The sequence below is a fragment of the Biomphalaria glabrata genome, chromosome 3 (assembly GCF_947242115.1).
Source record: "Biomphalaria glabrata chromosome 3, xgBioGlab47.1, whole genome shotgun sequence".
NCBI lineage: Eukaryota > Metazoa > Mollusca > Gastropoda > Planorbidae > Biomphalaria > Biomphalaria glabrata.
The window spans coordinates 50390430-50418398 of NC_074713.1; the positions used below are offsets into that span (position 1 = coordinate 50390430).

The 27969-nt window shown below is 32.7% G+C and overlaps 2 protein-coding genes across 7 annotated transcripts; one reads left to right on the forward strand and one right to left on the reverse strand.

The window, feature by feature from the left end:
* The first annotated feature begins 6 nt into the window (after positions 1–6).
* On the forward strand, positions 7–13229 carry LOC106055418 (uncharacterized). The gene is made up of 10 exons (XM_056022505.1): positions 7–146; positions 2359–2499; positions 3391–3469; positions 3773–3826; positions 4986–5031; positions 7636–7872; positions 8690–8812; positions 10129–10167; positions 12327–12425; positions 12663–13229. Exons 2-10 carry the CDS (start codon positions 2385–2387, stop codon positions 12804–12806), a joined length of 936 nt encoding a protein of 311 aa, XP_055878480.1. The 5' UTR covers positions 7–146; positions 2359–2384; the 3' UTR covers positions 12807–13229.
* Positions 13230–13331: 102 nt separating this feature from the next.
* Positions 13332–27935, reverse strand: LOC106055417 (glycosyltransferase 8 domain-containing protein 1-like). Of its 6 annotated transcripts, none has more exons than XM_056022502.1 (11): positions 27879–27935; positions 25115–25219; positions 24870–24962; positions 23948–24022; positions 22531–22627; positions 22113–22230; positions 21411–21498; positions 20571–20671; positions 19684–19850; positions 18340–18452; positions 13332–17436 (listed from the first exon to the last, which is right to left on the reverse strand). In XM_056022502.1, exons 2-11 carry the CDS (start codon positions 25149–25151, stop codon positions 17261–17263), a joined length of 1065 nt encoding a protein of 354 aa, XP_055878477.1. In that variant the 5' UTR covers positions 25152–25219; positions 27879–27935; the 3' UTR covers positions 13332–17260. The 6 variants fall into 6 exon arrangements, with proteins under 6 accessions (XP_055878477.1, XP_055878474.1, XP_055878479.1 ...); XM_056022499.1 differs by having other exon boundaries at positions 25106–25219; XM_056022504.1 differs by lacking the exon at positions 27879–27935 and adding an exon at positions 27580–27646.
* Between the last annotated feature and the right edge of the window lie 34 nt (positions 27936–27969).

The window sequence follows — 27969 nt, forward strand, 5'->3', positions numbered from 1 at the left end:
AGGGAAGCTACTCTCATATCTATACTTCATAATAAACTATACTAGATCTAGATCTATATAAAGAATCTATAGTCTATTTTCACTGTTGTCTATTTCAAATAGAACTTTAGACCTAATCTAATCCACACATAGATTATGATAGATCGGTAATTTCTAAAACATATGCTAGGACAAATTTGTACAAATACTCCTTCTCCCTAGTGCTATTAGTATTAGTATTAGTCTTATTAGACTTAGAGCATGGAATGGGTTGCCTGAGCTAGCCAGGAAAACCAGTGACTTGTGGGTGGCAGAATTTAAAAGTCATTGCCATGGTTAATATGCATGACGAGTAGGACGTAATCATCTTCGTTTTTGAAATAACGTCTGTATTATATAAGATAAGAAGAAGATGACGTAAATAATAAATTTGTAACATCATAAACATGTAAAATTTAAATTAGTCTAGAATAGTCTAGATCTAGACTAGAGTAGTAGTCTAGACTGACTAAGACTCTAGTTACTAGTAAGTAGAGTAGACTTAGAGTCTAGTGACAATCTAGTCTAGGTCCCTAGGCCTAGGTCACTAGGTCTCATTGGCCTCCTAAGGCTCCTTCAGTCGTAGAACGACTAATACGGGACTATGGTTCATCTCAGAGAACACTTCCTCATGTGGCTGTGGAGCCCTATTTTGGAGAGACACTCCCGTCCACAGATAGTGCAGGTTAAAGAAGGTGGATTTTGCTTCGGTGGTAGAGGAGCTGGCCCTTTTTCGGATTGTACGTTTTTCTTCCTGAGCTGAGACCCATGTACTTTCACTGTCCATAGCTTTCTTGGTCACTGTCTCTCTCCATCTGTTGCAGTCCAGAGCTATGTCTTCCCAATTGTCAGTATTGATGTTCACTGATTTGAGGTCACGTTTTTACTGATTTGAGGTCACGTTTTATTACATCTATGTAACGGAGGTGGGGGCAACCAGTTTTTCTTGTGCCAGTCGCGAGTTGACCATAGAGGTCTAGGTCTAGGACTCTACTTATTAAGGTCTTATTTAGTTATAATTAAGTTATTACTATTAGTCTACTAGAGTACTAGACTCTAGCCTACTCTTAGTCTTACTCTAGGCTCTAACTCTAGTGTACTCTAGTTCTAGACTAGTCTAGACAGTAGACTCAGTTTGACTGTAGTGACTCTAGTCACTAGTATCACTAGTGACTAGAGTACTAGACGGTCTAGAAGTTTAGTAATAAGTAACTAGAGTTTACTAGAGTCACTACACTAAATTCACTAATGTCTCTAGTCTAGTCATACTCTAGACTCTACTAAACTCTACTCTACTCTCTAGACACTCTAGTTAACTCTTGTACTCTAGTCCAAACTCTATGTAATCTAGTACAAGTAGTAAACTGATTTATTAGTCATAATTAGTGATTATCATAAAATCATTATGACAATTATGTCAATATTTGTTATATTTATTATCATGAATAAATATTTTATAATCTAGATCTAAATGATTACAATAAATCTAGTACTAGGTTACTAGATCTAAATGATAAGAATAAATCTAGTATTAGGTTACTAGATCTGCAATAATCTAGATGACTAGATTCTACTACTACTACTGTCTAGATCTAGACTTTTAGATTATTATTCTCTAGACTTGAGATATTTATTTAGGCCTACTAAAATTAGATAATATAATCTATTTAAAATTAAATTATAATTATAGGTCTAAGTCTAATAATATATATTTTTTATATATTGAACTTCATTCTTCTTATTAATAAGTTCTGTAATCTTAGTAATTTAATTATAATATTTAATAAGCAGAGTTGTCTACAAGTATGCATCTCTTGCGTATTTTGTACGCAAATGGACACGAAAATACCCGAGTACAGTTTATCATCTGAAAATACGCATTCCCACTCTAAAGTAAAAAGCAAAAAAAAATTAATAAAAAAAACAACTAGTAGTTCTTGCTAATCATATACTTTAGGGTGCCACTGAGTCCACCCAGCTCTAATACCTGACAGTAGTTGGGGAAAAGTAAAAGCGGTTGGTTGTTGTGCTGGCCACATGACACCTTCGTTAACCATGGGCCACAGAAACATCATCTGCTACATAGATCACAGGGTCTGAGAAAAGAACTTTACTTTTTACTTGTTCCTTTTTTTGTTGTTGTTGTTGTCACGACAGCCTTCACAATTCATTCGCAAGAATGGGACTCTTGTCAATGCGTTTAAGTCGCAAGACCAGGAGAGTAACTAACGCTCTTATTTATGATTGATTCAAAATAATAGATTCAGTTTCACTCAATATAAATGAGGTTTTTAAAAAGTATTTTTTTATATTTAACTTACACATTTTTTTTTATTGTAGGCTGTTATAAAGTGATGTAAATTAATATGTTAACCAGTGTACCAACTTGTACAGAGGATCAAAAGAATTATGTGGAAACTTGCAAAGATATATCTGGCAAACTACAACTTATAATACATCAAGCTCTTGTAGACTTTAAAGGTCAGCATTAGCCTCTTATCAATAAGAGTCATGTGAGACATATATTGCCTAAGATAATTTGCTTTATTTGTGTAAAATTTTATAAGGCCTTATTTGGGATTACTTGTATATGTCAGTGGCTGAATCTATATTCTTTTGTCTCAATCCTGGTGGAGGCAGTGTTTAGAATTTTGAGGATACTTGAGTCCCCCTAGCTCTTTGGATATACTATGCCATTTGTTGCAGACAGTTATCATCTTTTGTTGTGTGAACAACCTACTTTTATAAGAGTTAATTTAACATCTTCTACTTCAGAAAAGTGTTAAGGTCAAAAAGGGACCTAACCCATCCACTGCATTAAGATTGGTCAAATGGATGAATTTGTTTACAGGTTTGAACAAAATAATGTGAGCCCTAATTTAGTATGCGCTTGGCTGCTGAGACCAAGATCCAGTGTATCATGAGTTTTCCTCAATGTCTGGTGATATTTCATAATCTACCAGCCTTTAATGGGTAGCCAAAATCTGTTGGGAAGATTTACCATGATTAGTTGTTGAGCTGTTCATATTATCAAGTGCTATAAACAGAGATAAATTTACCTATTCTAAAGGTGTTAAAGAAATTTACTTACAACTTTGTTTGTTGTAATATTTTGTCCTTTGAAAGATTATTAGATTATTATAGATTTGTCTAATTTTACACAACATTTGTAGTTTTATGGTGTAAAGCTTTTTAGTGTACTATGTACATTTATGTAAATTTAACCAACCTGTTTTGTATATCTGAGAAGGAGGGTACAGTATTGTTAATTACTAATCAGCCAAAGACATATACAATAATCGCAATATGAGACATTTAATCCATACTACATTATTGTATACACCTCTAATTAGTAAATTAAATACATTTTAGAGAGTAAAGATGAATTTCTTTCACAAAAGATTGGTAAACTGTTCCAAGTTGTAGGATTGTACAGGCAAGCATTTGAAAAGTGAGTGTATATAATCTTAAGACTATTGAACTATTTCATATTGCTGCAAGTTTTTTAATTATCAAGACAAAGATTTGTAATAATTAAACAAAAATATCCTGTGCTCAATACTTACTTCCATTTGTCATAAATTTTCCTATTTAATGTTTTCATGTGTATATATTTATCTAAATGTTTGTATTAATTATTAGTATTTGTTATTTAGTACTTTTAATTTTACAGTTGTATTTAAATGATTAAATCCTGGTATGTTAGTTTCACGCTATTATGAAAATAAAATTTATTTCTGTGTGGTATTATTAGGCTCAATGTGAAAACTAAATCTGAATTTGATGGACTGGCCAGGCGGTACTTCAGGTAACGAAATATTTTGAAACTTAAATTTTTTTATTTTCAATTTCAATAATAATAATAATATAGTGACATGTTACTACTACATTTAATTCTATTTGAATTGAACATGTTATTGATGTTGGCCCCGTTCAGTCGTTTTTCAGACCATAGCTTTCTTGGTCACTGTCTCTCTCCCTCTAGTGCGGTCTAGGGCTGTCTTCCCAATGATCAGTATCTATTTTCACTGTTGTGAGATCCCTTTTTATTACATCCACGTAATGGAGTTGGGGGTGACCAGTTTTTCTTGAACCAGACGCAAGTTGCCTGTAGAGAATGACTTTCAGGATGTGATTGACCTCCATCCGGCAAACATGTCCAAGCCAGCGCAGGCGCCATTGTCGGAGGACTGTAAACATGTTACTATAGCAATACTTTCTGGAACATGTTATCATTACATAATATATTAAAATTGAGATTATGTGCCTATGTTTATTTTCTATGGAGACAGCTTGCTGCCCAATGCACCAAACAGTCCGGTCTAAGTTTATGAGAATTGTATATCTTACAAAAAAATTTCATTTTATTAGAATTGAACATCTCTGATTCATTACTATTGTAATACATTCCTTTAGATTTACATACATTATGATCATGTTAAATTCTTTTAAAACCAACATCATACATGTTCTAAAACTTGCATAAGACCTACTCACCATCTTCACAGCATAAATAAATATTGAATATCTAACATCAAATCGTTTCTATCTGAAAGTGCATTCAACTAGTTGTTTTTAACTCTATGCAATCAAATGCTTGGTGAACTCAAATCTCATTCTGAAAAATGAAGCATTCTGATTACATTAAAAAAAAATGAAAAGCACATCTTTCATGCTATGACATGCTCAGTGTGTTATTGTCCTAGCTCTTTTGTGGACATGTTCTGTGTGTGTATGGGGGGGGGATGTCTTGGAGAACGTTTTAGTACTACCTTTAGGCACTCAGCAATTTTAAGTCAGGATTCAAACTGAAGCAACCTTGATAGATATCTGAGTGGTTTATGCTAATTAGCCACACATCTGACATTTGATTCAATTAGAATGAAAGTTTTTACTCTGTTCTATTCTTATGAAATGTAAAAGTTATATTCTATTTACAATCTATGTTCCATTACTTTCCATTTCAGCTCTCCTGAAGTAAGAGATGCTTTTGATGAGATCACTCAAAGTGAGGTAAAAAAAAAAAAAAAAAAGAGAACAAGCTTTAAAAAAAAGAGAGACAGAAAAATTAGTAAATTGGATGTGGTGGTTTGGGGTAGGATTCCTAAGCTGTTGAGCTAAGTGTTGTAGGCAGTGGCGTAGCAAGTTACCCATGGGCCTGGGTTCAAGACTATGTTAGTGGGCTCCCCTTCCAATTAGACAATGTTAGTGTGCATCAAAAAAAAATAGAGTGGTCTGTGTTACTGTACATTTATCTAAAGACATTCCCATGCTAGTTTTGAACCTTTTTTCTAAGTAATAATGTCATAACGCTTGATTCAGCTGTTATTCTGTATAACTAATAAAAAGTAAAGTTCCCCTTTCAGACCTTGCGATTTATGGCGCAGATGATTTAAAGGTCATCTGTTTCATCTGTATAACTAATATTTTCTTAAAACTCAACAAACAAATGTTTAGCGGTTCTTTTCCCATAATATAAATTTACATTCCAAAAACACATCTATAATCAAAAACTATATTCTAGTTCTATGTTCATTAGTTAACATTAAAATATATAGGTTATAAAAATTTCATTTTTCTGGCCTTCTGAGTAGCAAAGTAAAAAACCAGTGCTGTTTCTTGTTCATTGGAAAGAACAGCAAGTGGAGCCTGCTCTGTGTCATAATCATAGAACTTCTCAGTAATTTTTATCAGTCGTAACTTCAAGAATGACCGCTCTCTGTGGAACAATTGTTACACGCAAAGTGACTGAGTATTAATGACTGAAACTTGTTGACAATTTTTTTTATTAAATTTTGTAGCATCAATATGTCTTTAAAATACCTTTGATTTTGAAAGTCCTCTTTCCATCTTAAATTTTCTCCTCCTGGAAGTTAAAGGTAGGCTCATCAGACAGTCTAACTTTCAGCTATCGCGTGGAACAAAAAAACAGGATCAACAAGATCCACTTACAGCTTTATGTACATCTTGCTGCTCATATCCCAATATTTTTTGACACAACATCACAGTTTTGCACTTGACAATAAGCAGAACATTGTTATTGAATGTTTCTCATTTTCCCCTAAGTGCTGCAGTTTCCAGGCATTCTTTTTCCTTTGCGAAACACAAAGTAATTTGTGTTAACATCTTTAGTGCATCAAATTATCTGAATCTCAATGGTGTTAGAGCATCATTTTTTGATGACCACTTGTAAATCACAATTGGTGAACATAGCACCAATACTGTACTGTACTTTCAATTCCATGAGTAAAACTTACAGCCTGAATAATTTTATCCATCTGAATTATACTACTGAATTCCCTACTGGATTCAAGAAGCACCCATCGATATGTTGTGAGCAAAAATACATGAAAGTTTTGTACTAACTCAACAAATCTGTACGTTCTTGAATATAGCTGATTGGGTCATTTAAGACCAAATTTAAGTTGTGGTTACACAGTGAACAAAATGCACAAGAGGATACTTCTGGACTTCTGGTTCTTACAAATATGAAAACCTAATAATATCTCTGATTGCTATCTTTTTGGGTATTCCATCTTCAGAGATTTATGAAACAATATAGTGAAATGGTGCTAATTGCCTTTTACAAAATTACAATTATCTTTTCCACTTTGGTGTTACCCCCAAGAGCTCATGTGGGCTTTAATTGGTCATGACCCATGGGCCCAAGAACAATGAAACCCCAATGCGCCATGGTTGTTACTCCATTGGCTGTGGGCCCCTAATGAACCCCTTCGCACTATGGATGCTACGTCACTGGTCTGGGGCTTGAATCTTAGTCAGCCCAATGTAGCTCTAGTTGGTAATTAATCTCATCTGAAAAAAAGTTCAGCTGACTACTAGATGTGCCAGAAAGAAACTTAGCTTAATAATTGTTACTCTACTGCATTTAACAAAAACCTCTAACTCTCAAAAAGCTTTGACCATCTCAAGGAGCTTCTTTGTAACAGGTTACAATTATAAAAAAGGGAATTAATAAAATTGCCATATTAATAACCCAATATTAATATTCCAATATTAGTAATCCAATATTGATAGCCCAATATTAATATTCCAATGTTAGTAACCCAATATTAATAGCCCAATATTAATATACCAATATTAGTAACCCAATATTAATAGCCCAATATTAATATACCAATATTAGTAACCCAATATTAATAGCCCAATATTAATAACCCTACATGGGATGTGTGGCTGAGAGGGATATACCGCTCAGCTACCTATCCAGAGGGGTGGAGTTTGAATCCTAACTTAAGCTGTGTTGCCTTTAATATATATTTATATTAATAACCCTACATGGGATGTGTGGCTGAGAGGGATATACCGCTCAGCTACCTATCCAGAGGGGTGGAGTTTGAATCCTAACTTAAGCTGTGTTGCCTTTGATGAGTACCTAAAGGCAGCGTGGAAGCCTTCTCCCAGATACCACCACCAGCCCTGTGTCCACAAAAAAGACTGGACCATGGCACACTGAAAATGCAGCATGAAGAAACAAATTAAAAAAAAAATAATTTTGAAATAATAGGTATTTGTTTATACAATTTTCGTAATTAAATGTTTTGAAAAAAATATTTTATGATAAATTATTTACAGTTTCAGCTCTTATTTTTTCAGAGAGATTGGGATGAAGCTCTTGAAGAGATTGATAAAACATTAAATACATCTGTTGCTGTACAACTGAAAGAGGGTGACACCCTCCCATTAGAAATAACAGCTGTGAATGCAAGATCTAAAGAAAATGTGACTTTGGCTTCGTTTGTTCATAGCCAGCCTTTTCTGTTGATGGTATTGCTCCGACATTTTGCTTGATTGCCCTGACGAGATCATTTGTGTGAGATTGTTGCCAGACAGGTGAGCTCCGTTAAGAACCTTAACTTTCATTTCTTGATTCATTTAACCTGTAGGTAATCTGTAGCTCATTTAACCTGTAGCTAAATAACATGACTCATTTTTAATTTTACAGGCTTTAAAATGAAACAGTTGCTCACCTTTATTTATAGCTTTGTGTTCAATTTCTTTTAGGATATGACTTTTGAGTCAACAATTTTAGTTTATGACATAACGGTAATGAAGGAAAAGTCTAATTAAAAAAAGTAATATAAATAAATTTTAAAAATTAATTCCTACTTTATAAATTTGATAAAAAGTGCATTCAAAGGTAAATTGACCAATATGCAGATCAAACCCACGAAATGTGTGCTCTATCAAATTCATTAAACTGCCCTACTACTGCTAACTACATTAACCCTTTCTCTCATAATTGACTATGCCAACGTTGATTTGACTCCCATTAAACTAAATTGATTTTTGGATTTATAAACTTTAATTTGTGTTGTGTAAAAAGATCATGCCGTCTCCTATAATTCAATACCAAATATAACATTTTCTGATGACAAACAAAAAAAGTTATTGAAGTTTAATCCTAACAGGATAGTGAAATACAAATGAGCAAAACGAATAATATTATCGGAACGAGAAAAATAATTACGGAGAGAAAGAGTTAAATTATACAGACTCGTGTGAAATGAAATAATTTTAAAAAAAACTGCAAGAAAATCAATGCTTGTGTAAATAACTGGAAAATGTGTGTTTGTTTTTAACATATTTAGTATATTAAATTCAAAACATAATGTTTGGGGATCTCAAAAATATGATTTGTTTTACAAAGGCTGAGTTGAAACAGCTTGGAGCGGAAATATTGATTGTATCGTTTGGGGAGCAGCTAGGGGCAGACAACTGGTTGAAAGAAACAAACTGTCCATTTGACATGATACTGGATCCTAATAGAAAAGTAAGTCAACATCAGGCCAAATTTTCTACATAGATTTCTTGTTATCATTTCATATAATTAAAAATAAGAATAACAATATTGTTATAATTAAGTTGTCAACATTTTAGTCTGATCTTGATGTAATGAAAATGTAGTGGTGGGCAAAAGATTTACAAATATTATTTATTTGATTTCTGGGTGTCATTATATCACATATGTCATAGTAAAGTTCCCTTTTCAGACCTTGCGATCTATAGGGCAGATGATGTTAATGTCATCTGTTTCTTTGGCTAATGGTTAACGAGCAGGGTGTCATGTGGCCAGAACAACGACCAACCACCTTTACTTTCCCCAACTTAAGTCAGGTACCCATTAGAGTTGGGTGGACTCAGGGGCGTACTAAAAATCCCGAAACACACCAAGTCCCCACCGAGATTCGAACCAAGGGCCACAGGTTCAGAAGCCAAATGCTTAAGTTAAGTACTCAGCCATCATGCCCCACACATTTCATATTTTTTTATTGATTTATGAAACTAGATAAGTTATTTGAATTTCTCTTTGTGGTTTAACAAAAATTGTTAAAGAGTATGGCCATAATAAGATTAAAATTTATACCTATGTATTCTCAAATATATCTTAGTTTTCTGTGCAATACTGTATCATTCAAAAGATATTTTTGTCCATTTTATTTCTGAAAGAAAGTATTGAAAATTCAAAGTAACAAAAAGAGATACATTGTTTTACTTTGGGCTATGTTCAATAACAACTACTCAGTTATACATATTTCTTTTTCTTCTTTGTAATTGTCCAAACAGTTGAGTTGAAGACTCTTGAAACTCTAGGCCCCTATGGAATCTCCCCTCCTTGGGTATGTCTGAACTGCTGTTCTGTCTGGGGGCAGTTGTAATTTGTTACATTCTAATTACCAATGGCTCACATCTCATGTTTGGGTTAGAGGTCGAGGCTGAAGGCTGAGCACATGAGGTAAATTCACCCATATTCCTTCTCTGAGCGGTACCATATCAGCCATGGGGGTGTCCACCATTAAACAGCTCCTTGAGGAACAGTGTGTGGACAGGGATATGGTTACTAGAGCTCTCCTTCATCCCTGCCAGTGCAATGGACTCTGTCCTTAGGCACCTCAATGGGGTTTCTGTTTTTCTCTACTGGCCTGATCGTCTCCTCAAACAACAGTTTACACCCTGACACCACAGTGAGGCTTAGAAGCATTAGATACGCATGCAATGTGTAATAAAAGAATGAAACCATTAAAAACATTAACATTGAAATAGTTTTGCATCTAAGTAACATCACACTGCCACTTAATTCATTTTCAGATCTATCTGTCCTTTGGCCTCCACAGATCTGTTTCTAAGGTAAAAAAAATGAAATTGAGACTTGCATAGATTTTTTTTTATATTACAGACACAAAATATTTCATTTGTCCACTATGTTTGGTTAGTAAATGTTTCAATGTGATCTTTAAACTAAGAATTTTATTTCATTAGTAAATACAAACTTTTTTTGTCATAATCTGGTCAAAGTCTATTATCTATGTGTATCGATTACATTTATTATACAAAATAATATAAATAGAATGTTAAGCTTGTTGGTCTTGGTTTGTCACAATGATGTAGACCTCATTTAATAATGAGAAATAAAAATATGAAAAGCAGTTCCTCACTATTTAGCAGTTCATCCTAAGCAGATTTGCTAGTTATGTTTTTTTAAAGGGGGTTTATGACCCTTCTGGCATCTCATCTGTTCATTGACATCCGTCGTAGGGGTTGCTGTGACACTTTGTGTAACCAAATCCCTCCTCTTTTCCCAGTCAGCAGGTGTTCTTAGCAGGATATCAAGAGAGCAGCCAGTGTATTCTTTTATCCAGTCAGCTTTTCTTCAAAGGACCCTTTCTTCGTGCTCCCTTCACTGTACCTAGAAGAATGACATTTGATAGTCAGTCATGTTATGGCCATTATATCGCAGATAGGGAGGGAAAATCTAAGTAAACCATGAAAGATGAAGAGCTAAAATATGTCATTCAATCCATTAAAATTTCATACAATTTTCTACACTTTTTGCTATTATTAGCCTGTTGTCAGAAAAGTGCACAAATCTTTGTGATTTCATTTTTAAATCCTTTTCTCTTCTTCTTCATTCATTTATTATTACAATTAGTTATGAATTTAAATAATGTAGTAGACCCTGTACATCCTCCTTGGATTAGGTGGGTACATGAAAACAGTGTTGTTGTTTTTTTTAGTGTACTGAAAAGGATGGCTGCTGGGACGTGTGGTATGCATGCTGGACTGTCATTCTTTTGTCTCAACGGTCCAGGGTTCCTACCCTGCCCGCTGCCATCCATCATCCTGTGGGAGGTTTGGATTAGGAAGTAGATGATCTTCAACTCTGGGAAAATACGAAACATGTAAAACATTTTACAAAAAAAAAAACATTTTACAAACATTTATTTCATTGGATGCCTAAAAATAAAATATTTCTTACTCTGTGTAAATTAAAAGTGTTGTTTTTTTTAAATATTATACACACACACACACCAGACTAGGTCTGTAGCTGACAAAAGATATCATTTACAAGTATTTCTTACATACAGTACATGTATTGTTCATGTTTACACCCGGGTGAAATTGACCTACCCTAGATTACAACTTGGGAATGACTGATAGGATATCACAGGTAGCTCCAGCTGAAAAACATTATCGAGTGACTGTTTAATGCAATAGGATATCACAGGTAGCTCCAGCTGAAAAACATTATAGAGTGACTGTTTAATGCAATAGGATATCACAGGTAGCTCCAGCTGAAAAACATTATAGAGTGACTGTTTAATGCAATAGGATATCACAGGTAGCTCCAGCTGAAAAACATTATAGAGTGACTGTTTAATGCAATAGGATATCACAGGTAGCTCCAGCTGAAAAACATTATCGAGTGACTGTTTAATGCAATAGGATATCACAGGTAGCTCCAGCTGAAAAACATTATAGAGTGACTGTTTAATGCAATAGGATATCACAGGTAGCTCCAGCTGAAAAACAGTATAGAGTGACTGTTTAATGCAATAGGATATCACAGGTAGCTCCAGCTGAAAAACATTATAGAGTGACTGTTTTTGCAATAGGATATCACAGGTAGCTCTAGCTGAAAAACAGTATAGAGTGACTGTTTAATGCAATAGGATATCACAGGTAGCTCCAGCTGAAAAACAGTATAGAGTGACTGTTTAATGCAATAGGATATCACAGGTAGCTCCAGCTGTAAAACATTATCATGTGACTGTTTAATGCAAAGGGTGGGTTTTGAAAAGAGGGAAGGCTTTAAAAGTCCAAATACTCATTGAACACATTAAAAAAATACCTTTCTTCTACTTCGTGTAAATTTTTTCATGCCGCTGGTGGTCTTGAAACGCATTCCTTGCAAAAACAAAACAAAAAACGAGGGATCACTGTAGTAATAAGTAATAACTAAATATTGTTTTGAAACACTGACCTACAAATGTGATTTACCATTCCAGGTCTGGAGCTGTGCTTGTATGATATATTATGTAGAACAATTGTTGAAGGGAAGACAACTCCCCAGACCTTTAGAAAATGTTCATGATGATCCTCAGCAAGTAAGTTGAGTTGAAGTTACACACACACACACATACATATACTCTTTGTTGCCGTCTTTACATAAACACACACACACACTTAGTATCTGACTTATATCCCCTTGTTTATGTGAATAGTCTTTGCATGTGTTATGAGCTGAATGGTTTAAGTCTTCTTTGAATGTGTGAGAGAGTGTGTTAGTCAGTGAGATCTGATTAGTCCCATTCTTCCTGAAAATTATTTTGGCTCATTTTCAGATGGGAGGAGATTTTATACTAGACAATATGGGCAGAGTGGTCTTCTCCTACTGCAGCAAAGTTTCTAATGATAGACCTTCTGTCGACCAGATTCTGGCAGCAATACATTCACACATCACTCAGGGTAAAGTGTCTCAGGAATAGTAAAATGTCATATCACAACATCAATCTTCTATTTTAATATCTGAAGATGTAAATTTTTTTTTCAACAAATAACATTTTGGCTTGTTATGAAAATGTTATGACTTTGTATTTATTGTTATGTTGATCTTAGTCAAATCAAAATACTCATCATCACAATATATGTCAGCAAATGGATTTTCTAAACTTATGAGACCAGTTGATATAGTTCTTGTAGCCCAAGCTAATGAAAGAAGCAGTTTAAACCAGTTTCTGGCATCTGCTTCTGGACTCTTAAAACTTAGGGCAACTTTCAATTATTTTTTTTTAGCAGATTTTGTGGTGACAGATTCATGTTAATTAGAGATTTTTTTATTATAATTTATTGATCTTTATCTTAAATTAATATTATTTATTGGTGATTTGTAATAAACAATTAATAAACGATTTGGATTGTGTTGTTTCTTTTGTTTTTATTTCTTGAACAAGTTAAATTTTAGAAGATTGTTAAACTGTTTTGTCAAAGAAAAACTATAAAACATAACAACACTAGTTTATTTATTCATTTTATTACTTCCATAGGCTCAGGTATGTGACCAGATTTATAAAGCATTATCTTAGTAATCTACAATGACAAAACTGCAACAAATGCCATTGTAAAGTTGATCCAATATTGCATGTTGGGTTAACAGCATGGATAGGGTTAATAGATGAACTATGTGTTAGCACCAAGCAACAAAAACATGCAGTTAGGTAATGTTCAAGCATTTGTATAAAGTAAAAAATATATTTTGTATCAATATGTTCATATTACATTCCACACAATCATTCATGCATCTAGAAAGGAGTTAACTCACAATGTGACAGTAGCCCATAAATTGAAATAGTTTTTAGCTTGAAGTATTCAAGTTAAAAAAAATGCTAGTTAAAAATTACTGAAACTTTATAAAGAAATATTTACAAAATACTTTTCTCATTATTTTTTTTTTAAATAATTCTAAATTTGTATGACCTATGTATCTTCTATATAGTTACTTGATTTTTAACATTTTTAATCACAAATCTGAAGTTACAATATACAAATATAAGTATACAGTTACTACAAAACTTTGGAATCATTTAGTGGTCCACTATCACAATTAACAATACATATTGCAAAATATTTAAATGTATCTAGAACAGAAAAAATATTTTATTGAATTTTTTTTTTTAATCTAAAACAATACTAGTTATTACAAATATTTGTTGCTGTCTGTCTACCAAGATATGTGGAGGCACAGTGGCTTAGTGGTAAAGTGCTTGGCTTCTGAAACGAGGAGTCCCAGGTTCGAAGCCTGGGATTTTTAATTTCAGGATCTTTAGGGTGCCCCTGAGTCCGACTAGCTCTAATAAGTACTTGAAGTTAGTTGGGCAAAAGTAAAGGTGGTTGGTCTTTGTGCTAGCCACATGACACCCTTGTTAACCGTGAGCCTCAGAAACAGATGATCTTACATCATCTGCCCTGAGATATGTTAGTGTGGCATCAAGCACTTAACCAGACAAGTGGTGTTAGTCCACAATTTATACGTTTCAACTGATAATAAAAACATAATCATTAAGTTCATTCTAAATTGTTTAATTTCAAATACAAATAAGATAATGGTCACTCTTAATGATATTCTGGTATAAACTACTGTCACAATACATGCTCCTAATAGAATTGCAACTCATTTACTCGTAGCAGCTATCTGCAAGTCACTATTAAGTTTATACCAACATCATGTGTCCAAGTAATCTATTGAAGACTCCTGCGTTCATTGTAATATGATGGTTGTAATACTAGACCCTACTATTTAATAATAATGATAATCTTTATTATCAGTAAGGAAATTTGTTTTACAATTGTGCATTAGAAAAAAACTTACATAATTAGAGCAAACATTTGTACACAAGATATACATTCATACCCCAGTTTCTCTTTTTTGAAATTTACAACAGAAAGTTACATTTTGTTCAATGATTTAATTGCCAAAGGAACAAAAGAGTTTTTGTGTCTTTTTGTTTCTGTGATCAGTTTCTTAATATCTTCTTTGTGATAGTAAAATGTTCAAATCATGAAGAAGAGGGGTGATTTTTGTATGCTTAAAATCTTAATAACTTTCTAAGTAATGTTTTTCTCAAATAGGTGTCCAAGTGTGGTTCGTTTTTTGCTATGATCTTACTAGTAGCATTTTCAATTTAAAAATTATTTTTTTTATATGTTCAGATTGCCATACCAGGCAGTGATGTTGAAACTTCTAATACTGCAGATTGTGAGCTTTGGTCAAACAGTGGCAAAGCTTTTTCACTAACATTAAAGGATATTTTTCTTAGTAGCTTTAATCTTCATTGTCCTTTTTTGGTGATGTAATCTAAGTTTGCAATAAAATTTAATTTCTTGTCTAACACAGTTCCAAGCTACTTAAAGCTTTGACCTATTTCTCTGCTATAGGACACTGTTGAACTTGTTTGTCATGACATTGTTATCTGTTGAGATACAAGGTAATCGTCTGTCCTTTCGGTTACTTGGTAAGAAGATGGAGGAGACTCACTTTGTTAAAACTGATTACTTTCATCATTGGGGCATGTCTAAGTTAGGTTTTCCCCTAAGAAGTACTGAGTACTAATTAAAGCTGGGTGAAATATTGGGGGGGGGGGGGGGGTCATGAAATTCAAAATTTCAGTCTTCGATGAACCTGAGACCACTTGGTTGAGAATGCAAGAGCAGCCCGCTGGTTAGCCAAGCAGTTTTGGCCTCAGCCACACATTTCCTATTAAATGAGTTCAAAAAAACATTATAATGGATTTTATTTCATCAAAAGATTTTCGCTTCAATGAATGTGATGATATGTCAATTTGAAAGAGGCTGCCGAGATAACATTACAACTTTATGTTTAAATTAAATTGTAAAAAAAATTTGAATTTTTTTCTATATTCAAAATTTAACACAACCATAATTCCATTTATTCAATAATTCATTATGCATGACGAGTTGTAGTCTTACAAAAAAAAAAAAAAAAAAAACACAATGTCACTTATTTTCATTTAACAGTTGAGGTCTTGTGATTTTTATACTTCTGAAAGCAACTTTAAAAATCTTTCACCAAACAGTTAGCACTTTTATTCTTGATCAAGAAAGCATTACTCTATAACAAACAACATTTCTGTCCCCCGCATTTGTTCTTTTTCATCTACTTTGTAATTGCATAACAACTGACCTACTGGCATTATCGTCTAGTACACATTTGTCTTCTTCTGAGTATTGATTAAACAAATTAGTATCCAAGTGACTGGAAGTTAACTAGTATAACAAACTTTGGCTCAAGATTATGTCTTTAAGTATTATAACAATGTATTATAACATTTCAACTAACAGACTGAACTCAGGCATAGACTAATACTTTGTAACAATATTTTTTACATACAAATAAAATTATCATACACTATGCATACAGAGTAAACATACAATTTGTAAAGCTCTACATCTTAATAAAAAATCTGGCTTTTCCCAGATATTGTTCTGTAAGCTTATGTAAACAAAAAATCTATTGAGCATAAATAACATGCGAAATAAAAAAAATTCACACATAAACAAGAATGTTACATTCAAGAACTAGATAAATCATAATTAAAAAAAAAAAAGTTTCTAAAAAATATAACATCAATAAAAATATAATGTACGGTAACAAAAAGAAAATGATCACTGGCCCAAAAGGTATTTACATAATACACATTCAAGTTTTCACTAAAGGAGATTCAAATACAAATAAAATTCTTTAAACATTAGAACATGGGGAAAATGTTTCAAATTTCAGTTTGAAGGAACCACATGAACACAAGAATATATCAAAGGAAAACTCAAGTGACAGAGAAATCTGAAACAATTTTAGTCTAACTATGGGCTCATTACATTAGAAAATTAACAAGAAGTTAGGACAGATGGATGAAAGAATTGCACTATAAACATCTTTACAAAACAATGTACATCTCCTTGGAAATAAAAAATAATGTACAATATATCTAATGACAGAATTTAGTCAATGGATTGGATCGTTGATGCACCAATTTAAGAATTATAAAAAAAAAAAAAAGAAAGGCATTTCTAATGTCTGGTATGCAAAAAACAAAGGACTAAATAGTTTTAAAAATGATAAACTAATCAGATCAGTGCCAGGATTTATAAAAAATAGATTGCTAGTTCCAGTTGGTATAGATTAGAAACTTAAATCTAGTGAATGAGTCATTATTGTACCCAAACTAATCAGATCAATGCGATGATTTATAAAAAAGATTGCTAGTTCCAGTTGGTATAGATAAGAATAATAGTGAATGAGTCATTATTGTACTTATAACTCATAGAAACTGATCTGAGATGGACAATTGTAGTCAAATTGAATTCCTATTTATTTGGACCAATAAAATCATCTTATCTTAAACAGGTTCTACATCAAGCCATAAGTTTACACAGCTCTTCTTACTACTTTAAACTGCCCACTGGGTTCAGGGATGAAATACTTGTCCCATATACTGCTGTGTTGAGCCACTCTTCCCCAGGGTTTGAAGGGACCATTCCAGTGAATCAGCTTTGCTCTATTTTCTAATAATCCTTTGTTGTATGTTGTCCCTGCGGATAAACCTATGGAATAAAAAAAAAAAAAAAAAAAAAAAAAGAAAATTTAGTTCAGTAAAATAATTCTCATTTTTATTTTAAACTATTTTTATTTTTTTAAACATAACATTAGGTTGAAAAATGTGAAAAAAGAAAAGAAAATCCTTTAAGTCATGTCAAGTTTACCAAAGACATTGACAAGTTAGAGATTCCTAGTAGGTCTATATTCAAAGATTCCTAGTAGGCCTACAGTCAGAGATTCCTAGTAGGCCCACAGACAGAGATTCCTTGTAGATGCAAACTGTGTTTTAGATGTTGAAAATCATGGAAAGTAGGATAGATGTAAACTGTGTTTTAGATGTTTAAAATCATGGAAAGTAGGATAGATGTAAACTGTGTTTTAGATGTTTAAAATCATGGAAACTAGGATAGATGTAAACTGTGTTTTAGATGTTTAAAATCATGGAAACTAGGGTAGATGTAAACTGTGTTTTAGATGTTTAAAATCATGGAAACTAGAATAGATGTAAACTGTGTTTTAGATGTTTAAAATCATGGAAACTAGGGTAGATGTAAACTGTGTTTTAGATGTTTAAAATCATGGAAACTAGGGTAGATGTAAACTGTGTTTTAGATGTTTAAAATCATGGAAAGTAGGATAGATGTAAATTGTGTTTTAGATGTTTAAAATCATGGAAACTAGGATAGATGTAAACTGTGTTTTAGATGTTTAAAATCATGGAAACTAGGGTAGATGTAAACTGTGTTTTAGATGTTTAAAATCATGGAAACTAGGATAGATGTAAACTGTGTTTTAGATGTTTAAAATCATGGAAACTAGGGTAGATGTAAACTGTGTTTTAGATGTTAAAAATCATGGAAACTAGGATAGATGTAAACACTTGTACAGTAAGAGATGATAAAACTTACCTAAATGTCTAACGTGCCAAAGAGATTCAATATTCGTATACTTGTTATAGAACACAATCATCATAGGTGGCTGTGAACCACCTCCCCCCTTCTCATTCCCATACACTTCCTCTCTGAGGAAACAAAGTCAGGCTGTAAGATTTTATATAACCGAAAAAAAGAAAAAAAAGTTTATTACATCAAATGGAACAAAACTGAAAAAAAAATGTGTCCCCCCTTAGAGAGTAGTATTGTTTCCCCAAATTGCATGACATGTGAGAGTTTGTAAATGCCTCTATTAGAACATCCTGAAGAAACACAGCGTAGAATATTATTTTCCATGAGTTTAATACTTCAGTGTAGAATGTATTTTGAGTTTAATGCTTTCAAATTCAGTTCAATAAAGCAAGTAATCCAGCAATGAACAAATTCACATAAAACATAAATCACTTGTACTAACAGAATAAAAACCTGACTAGCGTAATATTATTGTTGATTAAATAAAGCGTAGTGAAGGTACTGATGATGACACTGAATTATCTACTTGGAACAATGACAGGGAAAGCTAGCTCTACGTTCCTTATATTGTATCATACAAAGATTTTCCTGTATTGTTTACATCATTGTTAATCTTTTCTTCAAGCTTCGTAGTTTTCTCTCTTGACCTTCTATCTTTCTCTAAATATTCCTAAATTAGCATTGTTTACATTGATATCTCTTCAAGGTCTTAAGATTTTTCAATCTAAAAATAATCAAGTTTCACGTGACCATTAACCTGATTAGCCCTTCTCTTCTGGCTTGTGCACTAAGGTGTGACACAAATCACATTTCTTATGGGTGTTTTTTAGAATTACATTTCAGAGTGCCTAATGAATGTCTGGAATCCTGGAATAATTTATGGCTTAAACAATGTGAAATATCAAATGATAAGCAAATGAAGTATTTAACTCAAAAGTTAAACATCAATTTAAAAAAAAGGGGGGGGGGGATGAGGGGATTGCTTCATAAATGTGGTTTCTGAGAAAAATCAGAATTTAAATAATACTCAGTTATGACTCATTTTATTTTATCAACTGAAAAATACGTTACAAATTCTATCAGTTAAATTAATTTAGAAAGTTCAGAATTCACAAACCATGAAAGTCTAGCTTATTCAAATAGTGAGCTTCTAGGTAGACATCTCCACATACTTCATCATCACTTTGTAGACCTTTATCAGTCTTTATAGTTTTGTAAGCGTACTAGTAGATGGACCCTTTTAAAGACCTAGAGTTAATTTTTGTTTCATATCTGTTACTGAATGGGATAGCAGTATGAATGGAAGTTTCATAATGTAGCTATTTAAAAACAAAGTCTTAGTCTTACTTTGTATTCAGCTCCATCCAGTATTCCAGTTGCTGTGTTATGTTGTTCTTGTCCCAAAGTCTAAGGTCTGTTACAAATACTCCAGTATTAAAGGAACAAGCCGATGGCTTCATGTTCAATTTTTTCACATTAGCATTTTTAAAGTCTATAAACTCTGCATACACATTCTGGAAGAAATGTCCAGGAAAAAAAATATAAGTCTGTCATTAATGTGTAGCTTCTAAGTCTGTCATTAATTTGTTGATTACACAAACTTAATGATAATGAGCTGAGAGAGACAAGACAAAAAAATAGACTCCTGATGGCAATTAAAATGGTTATGTGGTACATTGTCCACAGTAAAGTCTAGGGTTTGAATCCTGTCCTCAGATATTTCCCACTGTACAATATAATTTGGGAGCAAAGGAACAATAGCTTAAAGGCACATTCCTCATCCCATATGCTAGGACAAATTTGTACAAATACTCCTTCTTCCCTAGTGCTATTTGAGCATGGAATGGGTTGCCTGAGCTAGCCAGGAATACCAGTGACTTGGCAGAATTTAAGTCATTGGTTAATATGCATGACTAAATGCATGATGCGTAGGACGTAATCATCTTCTTTTTTGAAGTAACGTCTGTATTATATAAAGATAATAGCTTAAAATATTTTGTTAATAACATTTCCAAAGTTGCTGATCTTGTCCATGCCAGACACCACTCAGACTCCACATTATAATGTTTATAATACATAATTGTCTTTTAAAATGTCTATCACTAGAGCAAGCGTCCATGTTTATGTAATATTCTTCTTTTCAATTTCTACCAATAACATGCACCTCTTAAGATGGATGACAAAATGATTAGACAGTCTAATCAATCAGACAAAGTAACCTTGATACGACTTACACTCAATCGACTTAATCTTTTGTTTACACCCTCACAGTCCTCAGAGAATGCTGCCCAGTGTCCAGGTCTTATATGCATGTGATATAAAAATTTGATGTCTCCTAAGAAAGAAATGATTTTATTATTTAAAAAAAAATAAGCTCATACATTCTTTTACATCATCTAAACTATCTGTCAAAAAGGTAATTCTGTCCATGTTTAATATCACTAAGCTGGTAAACTATCTATTAAGAGGTAATTCTGTCCATGTTTTATATCACTAAGCTGGTAAACTATCTGTTCAGAGGTAATTCTGTCTATGTTTAATATCACTAAGCTGGTAAACTATCTGTTCAGAGGTAATTCTGTCCATGTTTAATATCACTAAGCTGGTAAACTATCTGTTCAGAGGTAATTCTGTCCATGTTTAATATCACTAAGCTGGTAAACTATCTGTTCATGTTTAATATCACTAAGCTGGTAAACTATCTGTTCAGAGGTAATTCTGTCCATATTTTATATCACTAAGCTGGTAAACTATCTGTTCAGAGGTAATTCTGTCCATGTTTAATATCACTAAGCTGGTAAACTATCTGTTCAGAGGTAATTCTGTCCATGTTTTTTATCACTAAGCTGGTAAACTATCTATTAAGAGGTAATTCTGTCTATGATTTAGTAGCTGCAGTAGCTTTAATTAACTAGTATTTGTGTAATGTCCACATTAAATTCTTTATACAAGAGATTTTTGGTTAATATTAAATGTGTCATTTCTTCAGTTGTAATAGAATCACCAGCTATTTAAAAATGTCAACTGTTATCCTTATCATTTCAAGACAATGGCATAAGAGACTGACACTATACCTTGAACAATACAGTCATCATCTATATAAACAATCCTATCGTTGATATCTGGGAATAACCTTGGCAGGTAATAGCGGGCATAGTTGAGCTGAAATTAGAAGAAGACTTCAGTGCATAATTTAATAAAGTCTTGTACAAGCTTGTCAAATCATTTCTTATTTGTAGAGGTTTTAATTTATATTTTATCCTTATCCCAACTTCACATCCTACAACTCATGTATTGGAACATATATAATTTATTCATATAACAATAATTATAATGTTCATGTGCACAATTAGCAAGGGGACATTCAATTAGGTCCAGAGTATATGATTGTATATTATATCTTATCAACAATATTGTTCTCAATTGTAAAGAATACTTGGAATACTTAGATACTTAAAGTATCAGAAACTAATTAACTACTAAAACTATCTGTCTTCAATAGCCATATAAAATCTTACTTGCTCTATTCACAAAATAGCTAACTGACCACTAACTCTCTTCAATGGCCAGATAAAAACTAACTTGCTCCATTCACAAAATAATAGCTAACTGACCACTATCAGTTACAAAAACCCATTCCCTTCTGAGACTTCTCAAAAGACTAAATCTAAACAAAAAAACCTCTATTAAACTTCCACCTCAAAACCCCCCTCTTCAGCCAAAGTAACTAAGAAACTCAGTCCTGACCTAGTTGTGATACACTTGTGTTTACTTACTGGACTAGCCAACTCTTTTCTTCCTGCTCGTATTTTAATCTTGCCATCAACCCATTCCTCTGGGAAAGCTTTCACTTCGAAATCAATGTATCTCAGTTTGGTACTCTTGATCCATATACTATACAATACCCAAAAAAAGTTTGTAATTACAAAGATATAAATATAAGTTCCTGATTAAAATTACTTGATTAACAAAGATTTAAATAAAAAAAGAAGTTCTCACTAAAACATATATATATATATTTTTGTTTTTCTTTTAAAAAGTTAAGCCAATTTCATAGAAAAATATTTTGTTTTCAGTTAACTGGTTTCCAAATAAGAAGTATTCTCTATTTCACGTGTTCTATGTATATTAAGTGGGAAACTTCATGTTCAATGTTCAGTGGAATTGTATACAATCTAGGAAACAGTTACTTACGTGACACGATCTACACTTTGACTGTCAACTATCAGATGAAACTTCACTTCAGAGTTGGTATTTATAATGATACTGTTGATAAGTGCAATCATTCCTCCTACAGGATCAAAGCATTGATACTGTGGTTAAAAATTCAACATGAAAACAAAGCCAGCAGTATTATAACAAAAATGAAAAGTAAACTAAGTGCATACTCCAGTATGCTGTCATGGTACCACATGTAAGTGTTTAAAGAATAAAAAATGTGTATTTTAGAGTAATTTTCTAAAATAAAGCAAAGCTCACTTGTGATAATGGTGTGACCCACAGAATTATGACATACATGGCAGAATGCATAAAAGTCAGTGTGTAACATACACATTATATATATATCTGGTAGCTTGTCTGATCGACTGAGTATAAACACCATCTATAGTTAATATGACATTAATGAATGATGTTGACGAATATATATATATATATATCTGGTAGCTTGTCTGACCGACTGAGTATAGACACCATCTATAGTTGATATGACATTAATGGATGGTGTTGACGAATATATATATATATATCTGGTAGCTTGTCTGACCGACTGAGTATAGACACCATCTATAGTTGATATGACATTAATGAATGATGTTGACGAATATATATATATATATATATATATATATATATATATATATATATATATCTGGTAGCTTGTCTGACCGACTGAGTATAGGCACCATCTATAGTTGATATGACATTAATGGATGGTGTTGACGAATATATATATATATATATCTGGTAGCTTGTCTGACCGACTGAGTATAGACACCATCTATAGTTGATATGACATTAATGGATGATGTTGACGAACACTCACATTTGTAAGTAAACAGTACATAAGATTTAGGAGACTATTTCTCAAATTTACTCTGTGACGCGGACATACAGCTCGCTTAGTTTAGAAGTGATAACATCATTTGGAACAAGTTCACAAAATTGACAGATGATCACACATGGCTCTTTTGAAATTATTGTTAGACATTAGGTAAGACTTTATGTCTACCAGTTAAACTTTCCCTATCATAAATTAAAGGAAATTAATTCTTAACTCTTTCTCTCCTAACTGACGATACCAGCGTTGATTCCACCAGAATGTGGTAAATAATTACGGAGAGAAAGAGTTAATAAATGTCATTAGAAGGAGCCTTTTATTTTAGAAATGGGAAGAGGGAAAAGAAATGTGTTGATCTGCTGTAAATTTAAAAATTTGGAGTACTTTCCAGTTTAAAAGTTGAAAGCTTGGCAATGGGAAACAAAAATGTTGGAGACAGGCCAGAGATATCTGTTACCCCAATTAATCTGCTTATGTAGACATAAAACTTTAGATAGCAAAATGTCAATGCATAAATCAACCTAATTAGAAAAAGGAAGGAGATCTACTTACCTAAAGTTTTGTGATCAGACGCAATACAAACATGCAAAGTCTGATCTAGAGAGAAATTATCTTCTTCAACACTTTCTGTAAGTAGTTTGGATAAAACCAGGTCAGATAGGAATGATCATAATATATAAGGCAGAAAGTAAGGTGTATGTATGTATGTATGTATGTATGTATGTATGTATGTATGTATGTATGTATGTATGTATGTATGTATGTATGTATGTATGTATGTATGTATGTATGTATGTATGTATGTATGTATGTATGTATGTATGTATGTATGTATGTATGTATGTATGTATGTATGTATGTATGTATGTATGTATGTATGTATGTATGTATGTATGTATGTATGTATGTATGTCCAGAATCAAAATAAAAACCATTTGACCAAATCTTGATAAAACTTGGCATAAATGTTCCTTAGATCATGGCAGAAACTCGTTGTTCCTCCCACAACCGGAGGGCCCTCAAAACTAGACAAAAAGTACCTAATTGTATCGCTACATAAGAGCAAAACTTGTATACAATTCGTTTAAACCTGTTTTCACAGTATCTTATATTTGATATGAATAAGTCTGCTGAACGGGAAAACCCAATTTCACACTCTAGTATTATTTTTGTGGCAATTTTTTTAAATGTGAAAGGAACATTCTCCATGTTTGACAGATCTAAATTCAATCCAGTAGACCAGTAATATCTAAAAAACAAAGTCCGACTGGCCGTGTGTTATATCAGGTTAGTTCATAATATATGCAGTAAGATGTTTGATTATAAATTATTTTTAGGTTCAGGAGAGCAAAGAAAACAAACATTTAAATAGGAAACTAGTAATGACAAAAAGCAATGAGAGTTAAGCCAATCCTGTGTCTTTACAACAGGCCAACACTTATTGTATTAATGTAAAAACTTGCATCATCCTTACTTTCTGTATCTGATTTTGAAATGTATTTGATTGCATCAGGCAACCAGAAATAACACAAGGCACCAATCCAAAATACTGCCAGCAAGACACCCACTAGAAAAAAAAAAGAATAGGATACATGTATTCTAATTATTTATGTCCTAAACGTGGTGTATATCAAATGTCTTATAAGTTGGGTGGGCTAAATAATGTATACAATTCAAATAAGTAGAAACAAAAAAAAAAAAAAAACATACATCTCTTACCCCTCCTAGCAGACAGTATCCCCATTTCAAATATCATGAGTAGCCAAGACTAAATATCAGTACAAATACCATGAGTAATTGAAATCAAATCTCAGGCAATTTAGTCTGGAAAAAAAATTAAAAGAATAAATTTAAATAGATATCTCCTCAGCCTCAGTCAAGAAGTTCCTTAAACGTGATGAACATGATCAAACCTAGTCAATTTCAAGATAGTAAAATTAAATTAATATTCAACAATCTAAGTGTTTTTACTAAACCTAGTCAATTTCAAGATATTAAAATTAAATTAATATTCAACAATCTAAGTGTTTTTACTAAACCTAGTCAATTTCAAGATATTAAAATTAAATTAATATTCAACAATCTAAGTGTTTTTACTAAACCTAGTCAATTTCAAGCAAGGTATAAAAACGAGGTAATGAGTTTGACCTCATTTCTAAATGCTTTTACTAAAGGGGGATTTGAGTTCAAAACCCCATACCAGGTGGTTTTTAGTTTAAAACCTTGAGTTTAAACCCCTCTTCTACAGATGACTTTTTTAAAAAAGTTTAAAACCCCTCCAGATGGTTTTGAGTTTAAAATCCCTCTACAGAGCGTTTTGAGGTGGAAAACCTCTATCTTCAATATTATTCTAAAGCAGTGATTCCCAAAGTGGTCTATATAGACCCCCAGGGGTCTAAGACGACTTCCAAGGGGTCTACAAAAGTGAAAAAAGGAATTGGGGGTCTATGAGATGTAAATGGGGGTCTACGAGAGTGGATCTCGATTTCAGTAGGTCGTGATTTTAATTAAAATCTTAAAATAATGGAATTAACAATTATCTTATACAAATATAAATTATTTGAAAAATTATTTTAGAACTTTATTTAAATGGCTTAATTTAGTCTACAGGGAATTTATATTTAACATAGTCATATTTAACTATGAAATTTCACAGTTTGAAAATTTAGCTTCTTTCCTTGTCGAACTTATATGGTCTATCTGTAATGTATGCAACAAAGTGTTATTTACTGACGCTTTAAAACCACCTAAGTTGGAGGATTTTTTTTCAGACGATGCCATCTTAATAAAAAAAGATGTAGATTTGAAACGCTTTTGAAAAATCAATAATAAAGTTGAGAAAAGATCTATAGTGGACAAAAACTTTGATTTGGCATTAAAAAGAGAAGATGATGGTCTGCAAGTGTCTTTCTTAAACAATCTTTTACTTATTGCGAAATTTGGAAAAAATCACACAATAGGCGAAAAAATGATTTTGGCATGCGATGAAGAAGTTTTTAAAACTATTATGTCCACAAACCTACATCTGATAGTATTACAGAATTCCTCTAAGTAACAAAACAGTGGAAAGGCCTATTGATGAAATGAGTTCCTAATACAAGTGAAACGAGTCAATATTGCCTGGTAATGAAATAATTTTATTGGCGAATGTTTGTTTTATTATAGATAAAGAAATCCACGAAAAGCTTCTTTTTGCAAAAACTGATAATCAATATTGAATGTTTTTGAAAGACTACTATAAAGAAAAAGCACTCCCTTGAACTATAATGCCAGTAGCAACGAATGGAGAACAACTTTCATGGTTGGGTCTTATTGAGGATAGTGAAAAAGTGGTAGATGCTTGAATATCTTCAATTTGTTGTTAACGCAGTTAACCCAAGCAACACATCAAATAACTTGCTCAAATGTGTTGAGAAAATGACCAGAACTTTCATCAGTTCTTCCTTCACACTGAAGTGTGATGGTTGTTGAAAAGCTTTATTTTCTTTTTTTTTCTTTTTGACACTGTATCAAAGTTCTTGGATGTCAAAGATCTTATTTTAAAACGAAATTTAATTCGATGGAGGTTGTACAATGCTTTTTTTTAACAGACTTGTTTCATTAATTCTATTAGGTTAACTTACATGTGGTCATAGGCGTAGCCCGGATTTTTTCATTGGGGGATTTTTGCAACCCAACCTCACCTCCAGCTACGCCCATGCATGTGGCTACCTAATTCCTAATGTCCATTAGACATCGTTGAAAAAAAAACACATTGGAAGTTCATAAATCAGAAAAAAATTAATTCAGCAATATTAGCTAACCAGGGGGTCTACCGAATCCTGGAAAACATGACAAGGGGTCTACGAGCCAAAAAAGTTTGGGAACCACTGTTCTAAAGCAAACTACAGTTACCTAATTCCATTATTTTAAGATTTTAATTAAAATCACGACCTACTGAAATCGAGATCCACTCTCGTAGACCCCCATTTACATCTCATAGACCCCCAATTCCTTTTTTCACTTTCGTAGACCCCTTGGAAGTCGTCATAGACCCCTGGGGGTCTATATAGACCACTTTGGGAATCACTGGTTTAGATCTACAGTTACACTTACTACAGTTCTACAGACTTGTCTTGAGTGAGACTACACTAACACTACTGACTACACTCTTAACTTACAATACAGTCTACAGTTACACTTACAGTTACAGAGCGTAACAGAGTACTCAGTACACTGTAACAGTGTAACACTGTAACTGTAGAAGTAGATCTAGCTAGAAGTGTAGACTGTAGTAGTGTAGACAAGTGTAGTGAGTAGTGACTGAGTGTAGTGTAATCACTCTAGAGATCTACTCTATAGGTTATAGATCTAGAATCTATAGATATATGATCTATTCTATAGTCTAAAGATTTTATAATATTCTAGTACTAGATTTCTAGATATAGATCTAGATAGATCTAGATCTACTATCTAGAATTCTATGTATTCTAAGAAATGTTACCCTCCACGTAAACAAATTATCCAGTCTAACACCGGATGTTGTTATCTTTAAAAAAAAGAAATAAATTTCGACTTTTTCCCGCGCTACATTA